Raw genomic sequence first — 16,912 nt, forward strand, 5'->3', positions numbered from 1 at the left:
TAAGTCATATTTATGGTACAAAAAACTTCTCAGATTTAGGAGGCCAAGTATTAGTACTATCTCTGAGCAAGTGGCACAAGCAAAATAAACGGATATTTTCTGTGATGGAAAATAATGTAAACTCAGGCTTCAGAGAATTCCCATATGCAGTATGCCAGAAATGTGAATTCACAATAAAAAATGCAGGAGTCCCTGCATGGAAATAAGCCATCGTGGGCAAAAGTACATGAAAGAACTAAAACTGCATAATCAGATTCACAACAACTACAGATATACAAATGAAGAAAAATTGAGTATTAAAAAATATTTCTTATGTTAACAGAAATAAAAGCAAGTGGAGCCTCCCTGGTGGTGCAGGGGTTAAAGACACAAAGTACTGTTAAGCTGCTGCTAGTCACTGCAAGGTGAGTTGGATCCCTGGCCAGGGAGCTAACTCACATGGTGCAGCAGACCTCTTCCGTCTTGCTTCCCTGCTCCCCTCTGCAGTGTATTTCAGTCAATCCACCTCTTCTGTTCCCCACTCTGTCTCTGGTGAATCCTGTCACCACCACCCTCAACACCTCTGGCCTACACCCCAGTTCTTATACCCATAAATAAATCTTAAAAAAAAAAAAAAAGCAAGTATACAAAATGCAGATGATGAAAAAACATATTCTATAAATGTTACTGATGCTGAAGGGTATTTGTCTGGCTTCTACCAATAAATAGGGCACAAATTTTGAAAAAGCTAGTAACTGTTAACAAGCAATATATGTTTACTGGCCTGTCATACAAGAAGGGCAGGATGGTAACTGCGCTGAGCCACACTCCTAGAGTAGAGATGAGCAGGAGATCTGGGTTTATGTGGGAGATCACCAGGGCTGGTAATGTGGAAGCAGGATACTGGCTAGACTTGGGGGTTTTACAGCTTGGGTTTCAGGAACTTCAAGCACTGGTCTGGTGTTTATTCTCCTACCCCCAGTAGGAAAGAAAGTTCACCGATTAGGTTTTCACCAACAGGAGGGTAACAAGCAAGGACTAGGTTAACCCACTAACACAAACAGAACCAGGTTACAGGGGCCTATAACAAAATGATTTGAGAAGTATTCAAATAAAATGTCAAGAAAAAAGTAAACACTTCTACCACGTCTAGAAATTTTAAATAATATTGTCTAAACACTGATGAAAAGAGAACTAGTATCTGGAAATTCAAACTGAAGAAATTATTCAGGAAAATTGAGAAATTTTCATGATATGGAAATCATAAAAGAAATTAAGAGAAACGCAAGGTAGATTGAGGAGGCTATTACTCAACATAAGGAATTTCAGAAGGACAGTCAGAGAAACTAAGAGAGAGGCAACAATAAGAGAGAGCATAACTGAAGAATTTTTAGAGTGGATGAAATATAATTTTCAGATTTGGGGATACAAATTCTAAGCAGAGTAAATAAAAAGAAACCCATACCATGGTACCCTGTAGTGAAGCTCAAGAACAACCAAGACAAGATTTCAGAAACAACCAGAGAGTAAATAAAACTTATCTACAAAGAAAGGTTGCAAGATTCATGGCTGACTTCATGACAGCAACAGAAGCCAGAGACAGGGAATTATGTTCTTCAAATAACTGGGGGGGTGGGGGGCCGCACTTTTCATTCTGGGACTATACACTAATGAAATAACTCAGTAACCCAAGAGCATTTACTCCAGACATACTCCCCTCCTGCCACTAAAGAAGTTTCTAATAAATAAGCTTCAGGAAGAAAGCTTAGAGGAAGATATAATATGCAGGAAAAAATTGGAAAGCAACAAAAATATGGAATTAGGTAAGATTGAAGCAAAAATTTTTTTAAAATGAATAAAGCAATACCAACAGTGTCTAACTAATGAAACTAAAAATTACAAGAAAACACCGAATCACAGCAATATTTAAGTTGGAGAATGACTGAAATTAAAACATTCTAAGATTCTTATATTGTTTTTTGTAGGAAGAAAAGACACTGAGTAACCTCAGGCTCTGAATTAAACATGCATGCTAAAATATCAAGATTTGTTACTAATAAGAGAACATGATTTCCAAGCAAAAAGGGGGATGGGTAGGAGGAGGTGGGAAAACTCAACCTATCCAAGAGAACTGTAAATAGAGGAGGGATGGAAACAGATTAAGGAGAGAGAACAAAATGCAATGGTAAAAATGAAACCACAGGTTTATGTGGTGTACTAAATACTCTAATAGGGAGAAGAACCTATAAACTAAATGACTACAGCTACACATATGGTCTTTATATCCAAAACATAAAGAGCTTGAACATTAGCTTTAAAAAGACAGTAGAGAAAGCTATGCTGGGATGATCAGGAGGAAATACTTGATTCTTGGTCCTCTGTGGTCCTAATATTCTTACTGGGAAGCTGAAGTTCTCATCAGATTATAGCTGTTTGAATCTCTACTGAGTGTTGATTGAGTATTATGACCTTGCGTTTTTAGAGGGAATTTACAAGAAAAAAAATCATGTGAATCTGTCGTTATGTTTATTATTAAAATGTGAGGAACCTATCTATTTACTCATTCACTGCATGTTATATAGAGACCTATGCAAGAATTTCTTTCATACTTTATTTTTAGGCTAGACTTACTTCCTATGAAAAAAAAAAATGGGCATACTTCCTGAATTCTATAGACAAGAAATACAAGACTGTGTTTCATCCTTGCCTCCTTGGGAAGTGCAGAACCACCAAATCCAAACTCAAGCACAGCAATTATAGTAAATAATTGCCTATTTTTCTTTTCCTAGGTGGTGATTTTCTGTATCTAGCTTATTTCACATGTTTTTGTTCAAATTAAGATATGTCAAATCTAATTTTTGGAAGAGATTGGGTTAAAAAATGTAAGTATCTACTAATAGGCATAAATAGTATATTTACTAAAATATCAAATTATCTTATACAGCTTGGCTCTTTAATACCCTTTTTTCTAAAGATTTATTTATTTATTTATACATACATGCACTGGGTACAGTCAGAAGCGCGGGAGGGTGAGAGAATTCACCAGAGCCAGAGCGGGGAGCAGAGCAGGCAGAAGGACCGAAGTACACTGCTGAGGGGAGCAGTGGGCGGCAGGAGAGGTCTGCGCGCCATGTGGGACCCTCCTCCAGTGGCCGGGGAGCAGCCGGGGATCGAACTGGCGCTGCAGAGGCTGCGGGCAGCTTCGCAACCCAGGGCTCAACTGCTGCTCCACCGGGGAGGCCCTCTTTAATACTTTTAAAAGAATTTCATTCATATATTATCACCCAGATGATATTATAATCAAATTAATTTGCATTATTTCATATGGACCACTTAACATGTTCCCTATTTCTATCTAAATGCTTGACTAATCTTTTGGTAAAACTGCCTATTGGTTTATCAGCTGTTCTGATGAGGAAACAGGAGGTCCTACCCTCTTTTCTGGAGCAGGGTCAATGCTGGCAAAAAGGATCCTTAATCACTCCAATTTATGTTCCAAGAGAAAAGAATCTTGATGCTTTTTGAGAACAAGGGTGACTGTTTTCACTTGATCATCCTAAAATTTGGTTAAATGCAGCCAAAGTAACTTGTTTGGGGGTAAAGTGTATGAAATAATATTTGCAAGACATTTTTATCTGACACAGTTCCATACATCTGAATTTGTAAAACCTTGAAATATATGACAAGACCAAGCTCAATATACTTAGATGATTCTTCTGGAATACAAGGTCAGCATTCCCCCAAAGAACACTTCACTGCTTTGATGCAAACATCCTACAATCCTAGAAAATTGAAGCTTCATTTAATTTGTTACTTGCCCCAAAAAAAAAAAAAAAAAAAAAAAAAATCAGCCTATGGTATTAAAGAGATGCACTGAGAAAACACCCAAGATGTCACATGTAGATCTTATAAGGTCAGTGTTTAATTCAAATGCTCCTTACAGAGCCTTCTTCAAGGCCACCTTACTGCACATATCGGCATACCACAGAATAAAAGTTATAATGCACATCATTCAATTTGCAGTTAAAATACACATTTCAAGCCAATAAAGCTATGCCCTATGAAGTCCTGGGTAATGGGAAATACTTGGAGGTGGGGCGATAATCCAGCTCAATAGAAAACCAGTTACATTTATTTTCTGGTTCTCATTTCACAAGGCAATGAATGAGCTGTAGCTTACTGTAGTAAGTTCATTATAATAAGAGGCCATTTTAATACAAATGTCTGGTGCTAAGAGGGAGGGATAGTAAATGATATATGGTTTTAATAGGCAAGATTTCATGAATGACATTTTCCCTATTTCACTCTCAACTCGTGAAATTGAAAAATAACCCAAAAGAGAGCAAAATTAGAAAGGAAAAACTGTCTGCTCTTTAGCTACTAGGCTACTCAAAATCAAAGGAGGTGGGTAAAGAATGAAGCAGTGAAAAAGGACACATGGGTGTTGCATTATTGACAAAAAGGTTAATATTTCTGACAGAAAATAAAATGTTCACCTCAATAAACTTTAAATTGAAAAACATCTAGAAATCATTAACTTGATATAGGAGAACAAGTCAATAACAAAAGATGTTATCATTATCCTAAATCATAGTCCTGCCTTTCTATAAACAGATGAAAGAGAAGCACACAGTGCTATACTTCTTAACACAAGGAGATGGTGAAGACCAGTGTCACCCAGCTCACCAATACTGATCCTTGGCTCCTGCTCCCCTACTCACTGGCCTTGGAAACATACACTGTCTGCACACCCTTTCACATTAGGAGCTTCATGGGGAGGTTCCAGATTCCACTGATAACTTGAGATATGAAGCAATCAGAGGTCTCTGTCAGACCTGAGAAAATCAGAGCAACCTTGTGGCAAACACTGTTATTTGCTTTTTCAAGCAAAAAATCACCAAAGTCATGTAATAAGGATCAAATAAGCAGTCGATATCAACAAGCTGTCTGGTTCTATGTGCATACAGAGGGACTGAAGAAATTCACTATGATCCTTAAACCTCCAATCAGTACGTGGTTTTTATGCTTGAAACTAATCTTGTATTTCCATAATGGGATATCCAAAGAAGTACCATAAGACATTTCCATTTCATAGTGGGTGCTATCCCTACTCAGAAGCTATTACTACATTTGAAGCAACATTGTATGATACCCCAAATCAAAATATTACCTTTGTACATTATTTCACTTGTTCCAGGAATAGAAGGAGGGAGAGTATTTCTATTAAAGCAATAAAAAGTTTCCTCAAAACCAGGTTAGCAAGAACCAACACATCTGCTCCAAATTTACTTTGGACACATTAAAGAGCAGTAAAGAAACAGTATTTGCGATCTTTCCTAAATGTCTGTTCATCTGGTCGATCCTAATTGGTATCCACTGCCATAAAATATAACCCTAAGTATAGTGCTCTCCTGAGTTCTACAAATTGTTCTAGAAAGTTGTTGAATCTGCGGCAGGTGATGGGAACCTCTCCAATTAGTAGCAAGTTGATCAGAAATACAGGTGCCATAGGGAATGCCAAGCCTGCAGCTGACATATACAATGAAGACAGTTTTGTGAGGGGGGTAATGAGAAACACTGAATTAAAAGACCAGTTGGTCAGAAGTGCAAGTGGGCTGGGAAATCCTCTAACTTGCAGTTGGCATCTGGATGAGAATAATCTTGTTGGGGATCAAGCATGCCCTTCATCTATGCTAACTCTAGGTGATTAGTGGCAGAATCACATTGCAGTATTTTAGGAGGACCACTCCTCCCAAACATATATGGCAAAATTCTCAAAGAATCTGAGCTCCTTTCCTACCAGAGGCCTATCACCACCAGCCCGACACAATTCTCATATAGCACTCTTACTTTCCCTAAATCCTCAGGAGAAAAAGGCTTTGGTTCCTAAACCCAAAGCTGGTCTGCAGACATTTATTCCATGTAAGCGAGAACTACTGAAAAGAAAGGAAGAATTCACGAGATTAAATATTCAAAATGAAGTATTTTACCTTTGCTTAAAACAAATCTCTCACTTGCAGAGTATTTCATTGTAATACAAAAATGGGGAGGAGAAACCTTGTCATTGAAGAATAAAGTTCTGCCAGCTTGAGTCAGGAATTTTAGGCTTCAACAACACTTGAAAAACTCATTTCCTTTTCATGCACATACAAAATTATATATCCTACTATCTCTATTACCATAAATGTAATTTAACTGTTTGCAGAATGGCACTACAAAACCTTTGGTTATACCTTAAACAATGAAAATCTATGTGTCATTTAATATATATACAATACAATGGGGATGATAGGTGTGGAGGGCAAGGAGAGGGCAGAGGGGTGACAGAGGGGTCAGAATGGAGCTGCAAGAGGGAACACTGAACTCTAAGCTCTAAGGAGTCCTTGGCTAGTGATGTTTAAAATAAAAGAAAAAGTATAAGTATAGAAAAAGCTCCTTGAGCAAGAGCTCCAACACTACCAGCTCCACCTAACCTTCTCATTGGGTGATAGCCTCTCCACGAAACCAGTAAATTCCAGAGACATCAGATCTCAAGTGGGGTGATTTCAGGCAAGTTAATCAAACTTTCCAAGCATCAGTTTCTTTGCCTAGAAATGCTGCTGTGGAAAGTACATTGTATTTGCATATACCTACTATACAGTGGGTGCTTAGCAAATGTCAGTTCTATTGGCTGGAAGACTGAGGATTACATTGCAGGACCTAGCTGAAGGCCCTTCAGCCACAGTAAAGACTGGAGGAGCTGCCCTGTGAGGACCATGCACTGTACAGGGCCCTTTCCCACAGCATTGCTGGTACCTGTTACCCAAGACCTTGTGCTGCTAGCAGCCTTGCTTCCTGCCTACCAGCATACTTTCTAAATATTAGGCTACTTACAGGAGACTGGTTTTCTTAAAGATAATTTTTTTACACCTGGATTACACCTTATGACTAACTCAACAAGATGTTTCATGGTGACAAAAAGTGAAAGTCTTCTGACTTTAATTTCAAATACCAGAATCATTAACTAGAATAAGACACTGACCTATGTTTTCTGTACATAATTAATTCAGGTCAGAACAACATTAAATGTTCAAAGAAAACTAAATATAAAGTTAGCAATACATTTAATGTGATCACTGAAGTCTTCCTTAGAGTATTTTTATAATATTAACCTGGTCTAATATGGCTATAAAATCAAATGTATAAGACATACATTTCATATAAAAGGCCCATTTTCTATTCTTATACACTGACCAACTTACTAAATGATCTACAGAGTATCTTTTCCAAATATTAACTATTTTTGTATTAAGACTACAAAATTTAATTACATGGATATGTACTCACTATGTGTCAAATTTTTTGAAATGATAAAGAATAAATTAAATACTAACATAATTTCAGTTATGAAAAAGGTAGAAGCAAGCGTAACTTACCTAGACATTAAATAGCAATTCACTGCTCTTTCTTCCTGTCACCTTACATTCAGACTTCCTCTATTTTAACATAATCTAATTAGCAGCATGTTAGGGCTCAGACTTTTTTTTTTTTTTATTTTTAAAAATTTATTTTATTTTTTTTTTTTTAAGAGATGGGGTCTCGCTATGTTGCCCAGGCTGGAGTGCAGTGGCTATTCACAGGCGCGATCCCACTACTGATCAGCACGGGAGTTTTGACCTGCTCCGTTTCCGACCTGGGCCGGTTCACCCCTCCTTAGGCAACCTGGTGGTCCCCCGCTCCCGGGAGGTCACCATATTGATGCCGAACTTAGTGCGGACACCCGATCGGCATAGCGCACTGCAGCCCAGAACTCCTGGGCTCAAGCGATCCTCCAGCCTCAGCCTCCCGAGTAGCTGGGACTACAGGCGCGCGCCACCACGCCCGGCAGGGCTCAGTCTTTAAAACAAGATTATTGGGCTGTGTCTGAGGCAAAGGATTAAGCAGCTGACATATCACCTCTTTTAGACTTCAAAATAATACCAAAATAGGTATCAACTGTTCTCATTTTACAAACAAAAACTAGAATTCAGAGACTTTAAGTAGCTCTCTAGTATGCAAGTTCAGGCAGTGTCACTCTTGAGCACCTGCTTCTTAGATATTTCTCCCTTCTGTGTCTTCTGAGGTTAGGTTTGTCATGATGGATCTTTATTTGTATCAACATTAACCGAAGAGGTTAAATTTCTAGGAAAGCTACTACCTATATTTAATCATGTACATAATTAATGTAAACTGACCAAAATGATCAGCTGGATCACTGGATAGATGTAAGTAAAAATAGCTTTCGCCTTAACCATGTTCACCCCCATCTTGGGGGTGAACCCCCAAGATCTTTAACAATTAAGTGACTGAAAAATCACCATATTTCATCAAGTTATCTTCAGTCAATTAAATTGCCCATACACTTACCTCAATCAATTTGTTGGCATGTTCACGGAAAACCTGGGCATACTCCTTAACTTCTTTCTCATTTCCATTCTTTGCAGCTTCAATCAATACTAAAAGTGGAACGTTGGTTTCCAGGAATGAATCTGAAACGTGGTCCATGACAGCTTTGCGGAGCTAATAATTAAATTATAAAAATTTGATTTTATTTCTACCAAGAAGCTACATTGCTTTTTTTCCTCTTATATTTTTAAACCAAATGGAAGCTAATGATAGCCTAGTTGCACTTATATGAGGATCTCTCATGTAGGTCATGCAGTTATATTATCTCCAACATAGGAAACATGATGGTGGAGACAATGGTTTACACTGTGGTCACAGCATTTCAACAAAATAATTTTAGTTTTCAAGATAATATCCATTTTTTCCCCTAGGAATTATAACATTAAGGCTTATATCTTAGAGGACTAACACAAAAGTGAACAAAAAGTAGCTCAGGGCCATGGAAAACATGTAATTAGTATAACTGGCTTAAAAAAATGAGAACAGAAGGGGAAAAAGCACTTTTAGGTTTATCTCAACGGTGTTCCCATATTGTGAACCTTAGAACTGAAAGGTTATCCTCATAACCATAACCATTTTTGATTCCACTTCATCAAAAAGAAAATCAATATAGTCCAATTTTGCTTTATATCACAAACAATAAGATGTCTCTCCATTCAGTCTGGGAATTATTTTGTAATATTATTATAACTACATTTTAAGTCTTAATAAATTTTATAAATTTTACCCTACCTTTTTAAAAGATTAAAGCTCATTAAAACTCATTCCAAAATATAAATGGGATTATTTAACCTTAAAAGAAGAGGTTCTTCTGTATTTATTGACTTGGAAAGATGAGCATTCGAAATGCTTTTATATGCACAATGTTTGTACTAGAAATACAGTTCCACCAAAGATCTAAAGGAACTTTGAGTGTATAATCAGAATAAAGCAAGTCAAATAAATAACTGTAATTTCTGTTTCTACTGCATGTATGCTAATTTCAACAATTCCTTCAGGTTATTTTTACAAATCTGCAAGTCATTTCAAACTGGTTTTCTTACCTGTACATCCTTTTCACACTAGAGCTAATTTATTCAGTCCACTCCAGTGGGACTGTATTATCTCATGTCCCCATGAGATTTTTAGCACCCATTTAGAAGCTTATTAGCAAAAGTCACTTTGCTGTGAAAATTCATCATTCATCCCAGTAAAACTTATGGGCCCCATATTGAAACAAAATATGGGAACTTGAGAACTTGGGAAAGCAACCCGCACTTTCCAGCTTACCTGTCTACGCAAGTCCCTGGTCTTCTTGGTCATTTTATCTATTGCAGAATTGAGCGCATCACTTCTTTCTTTACGTCCAGCCTGGAAAACAGAAGTAAATGTGTACTTTAGTAATTCACAATGAAATTCAATAATAGCTGATAGCTATTTACATTCAAAGCACTGAAAAAAAGTGAATTTTTTAAATCCCAAACTTGGAAAATTAACATCAAGGAAACGGGACAATGTGACTTTTGCCAAACTAAATAAGGAAAGCCAATATACAACGTTTTTGCTTAAAATTTCATTTTAAAATTTAAAGTTGTATTTTAACTCGAGTCAGCACACAGCAGTTTCATTAAGCAGTTTTCCTTGAATCATAAGCAAGATCAGGTTATACCTGATTTGGATTAATTCTGAGATTTGAAGAATGGCAAAATATTATACATGGTAAGTAATACTAAAACAAAGTGAAACAATGAATCTTAAAAATTAGGATGTACCATGATGGGTCAGAGTTAATAATGTTTATCATGAAGATCAAATAAGAATACTTTGTAATTACTTCAGCCACATATCTTTTAATTCTACACTAAGCTGAATGCAATTATGTCACACAGAAGACAATACAGTACCCACTTTTAAGAGAAGTATGTAAATCTGCATTTCTTCAGCGGTCAGGGGATTGAGTTGAGATTTGCCCCAAGGAATATTGTAAATATCAAAAACAGATGGTAGTTGAAAGAAAAAGGACAGAGGTAGTTATCCCAGGAAGAGCTAGCCATATGCTACACATAATAAAACATCAGTTAGGTTAAACTACGAAGTAAATTAAAAGTTTTTCCTTACAAAACGCCCAGCCAACAAATGTTGCACTGTCTGTAAAATATTTATTAATCATCAGAGATACAGAAACGGACAGTCACATTTAATCCAGTGTTCCACAGTGGTCAAAAGACTTTTCTGTATTGATATGCCATCACTATACAAATCAGCACAGCAGATAAATGATTGGAAATGGGGAGATAGTCATATCTTTCTGAGTGACTTTTATGTACATTTGTTACACATTTTGTCTCTTATTCCCCCATCTATTAAAGGGAGATAATGACACTTGTCTCTCTGCCCTTACCTCTGTGAACTGTTAGAGGAAAAGAAAAAAGGAACATTGAGGGATACAGGTTATTTAACAGAGGACAGAAAGGAGAGAAGAGGGAACTTATGAATATTAAGAGTTGACATATAAGTGATAAATGGATATGGTCACTTGTCAAATCCAGTAAGGGTCATATCCCTTATCCTTTCTCCCCAGCATTCCTGTACTGCCAATAAAATTAAATAGTCCACTAACTTTAAGGGTAGAAAGAGCCTCAAGAAAAATCAGTCTCATACCTGATTCAGGTATGAGAATTTCTATCTGCAAAAGTAAACTGTGACTTATTCATGGACATCAGTCAGAAAAGAACCCGACAGGCTTGTCACTTTCAATCTCTTAATATCAAAATACTAGAATCTAAAGCACAGATAGCTAAAATTACATTAAAAATATCAAACTAACAATCTCATACTTAAGGCTTTAATCAAAGTCTCACTCCTTAGACATTTAAATACTCCAAAAAAAATTCTATACATAATCCCAGAAAAGATTATTATTATTCCTAGCCACATATTTTTGTTCTAATAGATCCTTTGTTTCAAAAAGCATCTGGATTCTGAAACCCAATAACCTCACAAGAGCCCAATTCTCATAACTTTGAATGCCTGGGCATTTCCTCAGTTTGGATAGAAGGTTTTACCTCGAAAATCATATAAAAGCAAATCCCTAAACTTGACTTTTGAGGTAATTATAGTCATACAGCAAAATTCACTTTAAGATGCAACCCACACCATGAATTTCTTAATTCTGTCTTTGTCAAACTACCTTAAAAATCAATTTATCTTTCTTCTTACTTAAGGAAACAGAACTTTATACTTCATTAATCAGGAAGGGGCAGTTCAGAAGCAGTTATTTACTCAACCTTTCAGGTTACACTAAACAAACCACTTTTTTTTTTTTAAATAAATTTTATTTTTGTATTCCCCATACAATTGCAACCCCCTTATTTTGACCCCAATCTCTCCCCTCCCCGCCTCTCACCCCCCATAAAGTGTCTCTGGTTCATAGTTTTTTGTTGATTTTGATTTTCACTTTCTTATAGTTATTCATTTTCCTGGTCCCTTATTTAAGTTTTCTAGATTCCTGCTATGAGTGAGACCATCCAGTATTTTTCTTTTTCTTTCTGGCTTATTTCACTAAGCATGATCCCTTCCAGCGCCATCCATGTTGCTGCAAATTGCATAAACAAACCACCTTTTAAAGGAAAGCATCCCTTAAAAAAAAAAAAAAAAAAAGTCCAAATAGCAAATTGAGGGTTCCAATTATTTACAATATAAGAGGAATGAGTACACAAACACAAACTAACAACCTTAATAATGACTTGATGAAAGCAAAGAGTTTGCTGATCTGTAAAACAAGACTTTATTTCTCTTTGAAATTAAAGCTGTTATGATTTTATTTGTAGTTTTGCTGGGCCCAAAGTAAAGCTGCTCAATGAATATTTAAAATAAGTGACTTTCAGCTACCACCTAATTGTCAGATTTTATTCCACTCAGCAGAGAGACCACATAGGTTCACTCAATTTTGATATCGACGTCCCTGCTAAGCAGTGACAAGAGGTCTTTCTAAGAAACAGACACAGCTTGTTTGAGGTTTCAACATGAAGCTTCTCCTACCAAGTAAATATCAGCAGAGCTGAGGGCGTGCAAAGGTTATTTGAAGGGATGGCTTCCAGCAACACATTTCTGGCTCAGATAGTGAAAGGGCTTTCAAAACCTGTCTTCAACAGAAGCCTGAAGAAGCCATTCCACCGTACTTCTACATGAAAAGACTTCTCTTTAGAAACATTCTTTACTGAGCATCCATTGGCGTGAGCAGGGCTACCTGTAATCCTTCTCTCAGAGGGTTTATAATCTGAGATAAAATGATTCAGAGCAACATCTAATTCAGCACTACTTTGTATCCTGCTGAATCTGATAGTTCTCAATTATATAACAGTGTGTCAGAATAGTAAATATAAATTTTACAGGAGGTTACATTTAAGTTAGGGATTGATTTTTAAAATTATTATTAAGAACTAGAATTTCCTGGAAGATTTTACCCATTTTGGGTGGCAACATTTCCTTTTTCTTCCAATGAACTGGTTCCTGCCTAAGAGTAAGCATCTACATAACAAAATCACAACCCACCAGAGGAGGGTCCCACATGGCACGCAGACCTCTCCTGCCACCCGCTGCCTGCTCTGTTGCCTGCTCTGGTGAATTCTCTCACCTTCCCGTGCTTCTGACTGTACCCAGTGCTTGTATATATGTATGTATGTATGTATGTATGTATGTATGTATGTATGTATGTATAAATAAATAAATAAATAAACCTACCCCCACTCCTTTCAACTCACCTTTGCCCACAGATGACACCAGGTTTCACTGCTGTGGCTGACATGTATGTCTACAAATCCTTGCCTACACCCTCCTGCCTCTCAACTCCCTGAGACTCCAATCCTTCCCAGCTGGGAAGGGATGAAATACACAACAGAGAGGGATGAGATACATCCTTGACAATGCTGGTGGCATCTCAAGGTACATTTTACTCCCTAGAAATAATGTGACAGATGTTCCCAGGTGAGCCTACAAAGGACTATTTAACTTAAAAAGAGCATAAAATAAACATCCTTCCACAATGCTTCCAAGGAAAATCAAGATCTAAGTTGAAGGATCTATACAATCTCTTCAGGGACAAAGACTTCATTTTCTTCTTTCCCTACACACTGCTGCCAGAGTCCACCATTCCAGTCACCTCAGTGATTATGGTCCACTCTGCATCTTCCTATGGTCCAAACACACGTTTTAATTCTTCATCCATTTTATGCTCTTTCTCACCTATCTGGAACACACCCAGTCCCCTGCCCCCTTCTAACTTCTTCTATCCATTATTTAGATGAGATGCCCTGCCTCTTTAGAGACTCTTTCTCTTAAATTCAAGTTAGATATCCCTCCAGAGTGCTTCCACAGCACCTGCGCTTCTCCTAACAGTCAAGCTCAAATCATTACCCACTGACCTATCTCACAGTGGACCTGAATGGAATGAGATATATTTAAATGGCATAGGACTTAGTGTGTGGTCTATTAGTGTGTGGTGAATTATCAGTCTCCTGCTTTCTTGTTACTAATGAAAACATAAGGCTTTTCAAAAAAACTTAAATACTGCTTTCTATCCTCATTTTAATCTAGAGCATGTCTGAAGAGAGTAAAAGAGCAGGGTAAAAGCTAAGTTTTAACCCTAAAATATTTAAGGACCATGTAAAGGAAAACAAGGTGTGATAAATTTAACAGGAATGTCTAATCAGATACAAAGCTTCTCAAATCAGCAGAAAATTAAGCAAAATTTAAAAACTAAGAATCATGGCATTCCATAAGTCCCAAGTCAAAATAGGCATCAGAAGCCTCTTCCACCCAAAGAAAATGAGAGAGAGAAAGAAACGGAGCTGCATCTTGACTTCCATGTACTGAAGGGGAAAACTGCTGCTGTCCTCCATAGTTGAAACCTTTAAGTAAAGAAGAGAGTAAAGAACCTTAAGAAGTAAGTATTTTCTAAGGTGCTTTTGGAAGGCTTCAAGAATGAGATGGAGGACCTCACCGGTGGCGCAGAGGTTGAGCGCTGGGTTGCAAAGCTAACCGCAGTTTCTGCAGCGCCAGTTCGATCCCCGGCTGCTCCCCGGCCACCAGAGGAGGGTCCCACATGGCGCGCAGACCTCTCCTGCCGCCCGCTGCTCCCCTCAGCAGTGTCCCTTGGTCCTTCTGCCTGCTCTGTTGCCTGCTCTGGTGAATTCTCTCACCCTCCCGTGCTTCTGACTGTACCCAGTGCTTGTATGTATGTATGTATGTATGTATGTATGTATGTATGTATGTATAAATATAAATAAATAAATAAATAAATAAATAAATAAATAAAAGAATGAGGTGGAGGACCCTTAAACTACTAAAAATGGAATGACCCAGCAATTCCACTCCTAGGTAGCTACCCAAAGGACACAAAAACATTAATCCAATAGGAAACCTGCACTCCTATGTTTATTGCAGCACTATTTGCAATAGCTAACCTATTGAAACAAGCTAAGTTCCCCAAAACAGATGAGTGGATCAATAACATGTGGTATATATACACAAGGGAATACTCTTCAGCAATCAAAAAAGATCAACTCATGTCACTTGCAGTAACATGCATGGAGCTGGAAGGGAGTAAGCTCAGTGAAGTAAGTCAGAAGGAAAAAGAAAAATATCAGATGGTTTCACTTATGGGAGGAATACAGGGGAACCAAACAGGGGATCAGGGGGAGGGGGGGGGTGGAGGCGGGGGAGAGAGGGGGGAGGGGGGGAAGAGAGAGAGAGTGAGTGAGAGAGTGAGAGAGAGAGAGAGAGAGAGAGAGAGAGAGAGAGAGAGAGAGAGAGAGAAAACTAGCAGGCAAACTATAAATTGGAGACATTCAGCAGGGGAAAGAAAGGGAGAGGGGTCAAAATAGGGGCAGGAAGAACACAAGAAACTATGGTGATGGTTCACAGGTAAGACTTGGTGGCGGGAATTTTATGGGGACTACACCTGAGAGGAGAAATCAAACAACATACAAAAACAAACAACAAAGTAAAAAAAATATATAAAGAGGAATGGGAGCTCTAATGTTAACGAGATTCTTAAAAAAAAAAAAAAAAAAAAGTTTGAAAACCAAGGGAGAACAAAACCAACATCTATTAAAGAGTTAATCCATGTCTTCCCAAGTAGGCCTAAAAGGTTTGCTGTGGGCTGAGCAACACATGATCATGCAATATACATTTAGTGAAGACCGAAAGTAATTTGACTTCGGTTGTTCTATTCGGCCCATAGATGGCTGATGAGCTCTGCATAAACTGAATCTGAGACAACAGTCACCGGGCATCTTAGGCAAAGAAAGACTAAGTTACTCAATATTTGAGTGTAATGGTTATACAGACCTTTCAAAGGATACCCTTCTCTTTAAGCTCCAAAAGAACAGAAGTTTCTAGTTTGCCTAATGTTACATATATTGTCCTGAAAACTAAAAAATTAAGTCAGAAACTCTAACGTTACATACACATCACCCTGCATTCCTCTCTTCCCCCTCATAGAGAGCAGAGGCTTACAAGTGATCTTTGCTTGCCTGTTTGGGTATTTTCTCAGATGAGAGCTAGCCTTACTCACGACCTTTACATTTTTTGTGACTCAATGCTGCATTACACATGGAAATTACCCAGGCATCTGTCTAAATAGTCTATTCAGCTCTAATAAGCTTAGGTGTTTTCAGCCCTGGTCAGAGATATACATGGCATTTGAGGTATTCTGCCACGACAAACATTTCAGCATTGTGTAACAAGGCCAAACTCATGGCTGCTCTGGCATAGAACTATCAGCGAGGGAATCACAATTAGTATGTGACACTTTTCTAGTATGTGACACTTTTCTAAAAAACCTGGGAAGTCAGAAAAATCAGAATGAGCATGTAAACTCTTCCTTTTTCTTTGGGGCTTGGTGGAAAAGGAGAGATGACAAAATCTATAATGGAGAAAAATTAGAAAGTCAGAAAGTAAAAGACTCAACTGTGGGGTTATTTCAGAAGGACTCTGAAATTCTCAATTAACTAATAAAATGGAGCTAAGATTTATAATAAATCAGGGAACTCTCCTGGTTTCCACATTGATAAAAAGCAAAAACAAAAAACTTTAAAAAGAGCTCCGATCCTCTTTGTGTTACTAACAAGGAATCTTTGTTTACTGACAAGCCTATAATATCTCACATTAACAAATGGTGCTGGATTTTTAGCATAATATGGCGAGTATATGTTTTAATATTAAGATAGATTCTTACCAGTTTTGTGATTAATAACAACCAATACTATAAATCTTTAAAAGGACAAATGGAAGAAGCTATTTGTAAAATATCTAGAAAACAAATTAATTTCTTAAATGAGCAAATGCCTGACAAATCGTTAAGAAAATGACCAATTTAGGAAGTAGAAATGAGCAAATGAAAAACATACCCTACTAAAGTGACAATACACACAAAGCGATGCTCAATCTCAACTCGTAATTGAAGAAAAACTGAAAACATGATTTTTCACCTATTCGATTATAGATATTTTAGAAATTTGCTAGCTTC

At 37.4% G+C, this 16,912-nt stretch overlaps 1 protein-coding gene across 1 annotated transcript in view; it reads right to left on the reverse strand.

Moving 5' to 3' along the window:
- CTNNA1 (catenin alpha 1) overlaps positions 1-16,912 on the reverse strand; it is a 176,287-nt gene that overhangs the window by 35,204 nt on the left and 124,171 nt on the right. Inside the window, exons 8-9 of the mRNA XM_037509201.1 lie at positions 9,673-9,753; positions 8,365-8,517 (exon numbers count right to left, since the gene is read on the reverse strand). Coding sequence (XP_037365098.1) covers positions 8,365-8,517; positions 9,673-9,753 — 234 coding nt within the window. The remainder of the gene's footprint in view (positions 1-8,364; positions 8,518-9,672; positions 9,754-16,912) is intronic.

The sequence above is a fragment of the Talpa occidentalis genome, unplaced genomic scaffold (assembly GCF_014898055.3).
Source record: "Talpa occidentalis isolate TD23 unplaced genomic scaffold, MPIMG_talOcc4v2.1 talOcc4.13, whole genome shotgun sequence".
Classification (NCBI taxonomy): domain Eukaryota; kingdom Metazoa; phylum Chordata; class Mammalia; order Eulipotyphla; family Talpidae; genus Talpa; species Talpa occidentalis.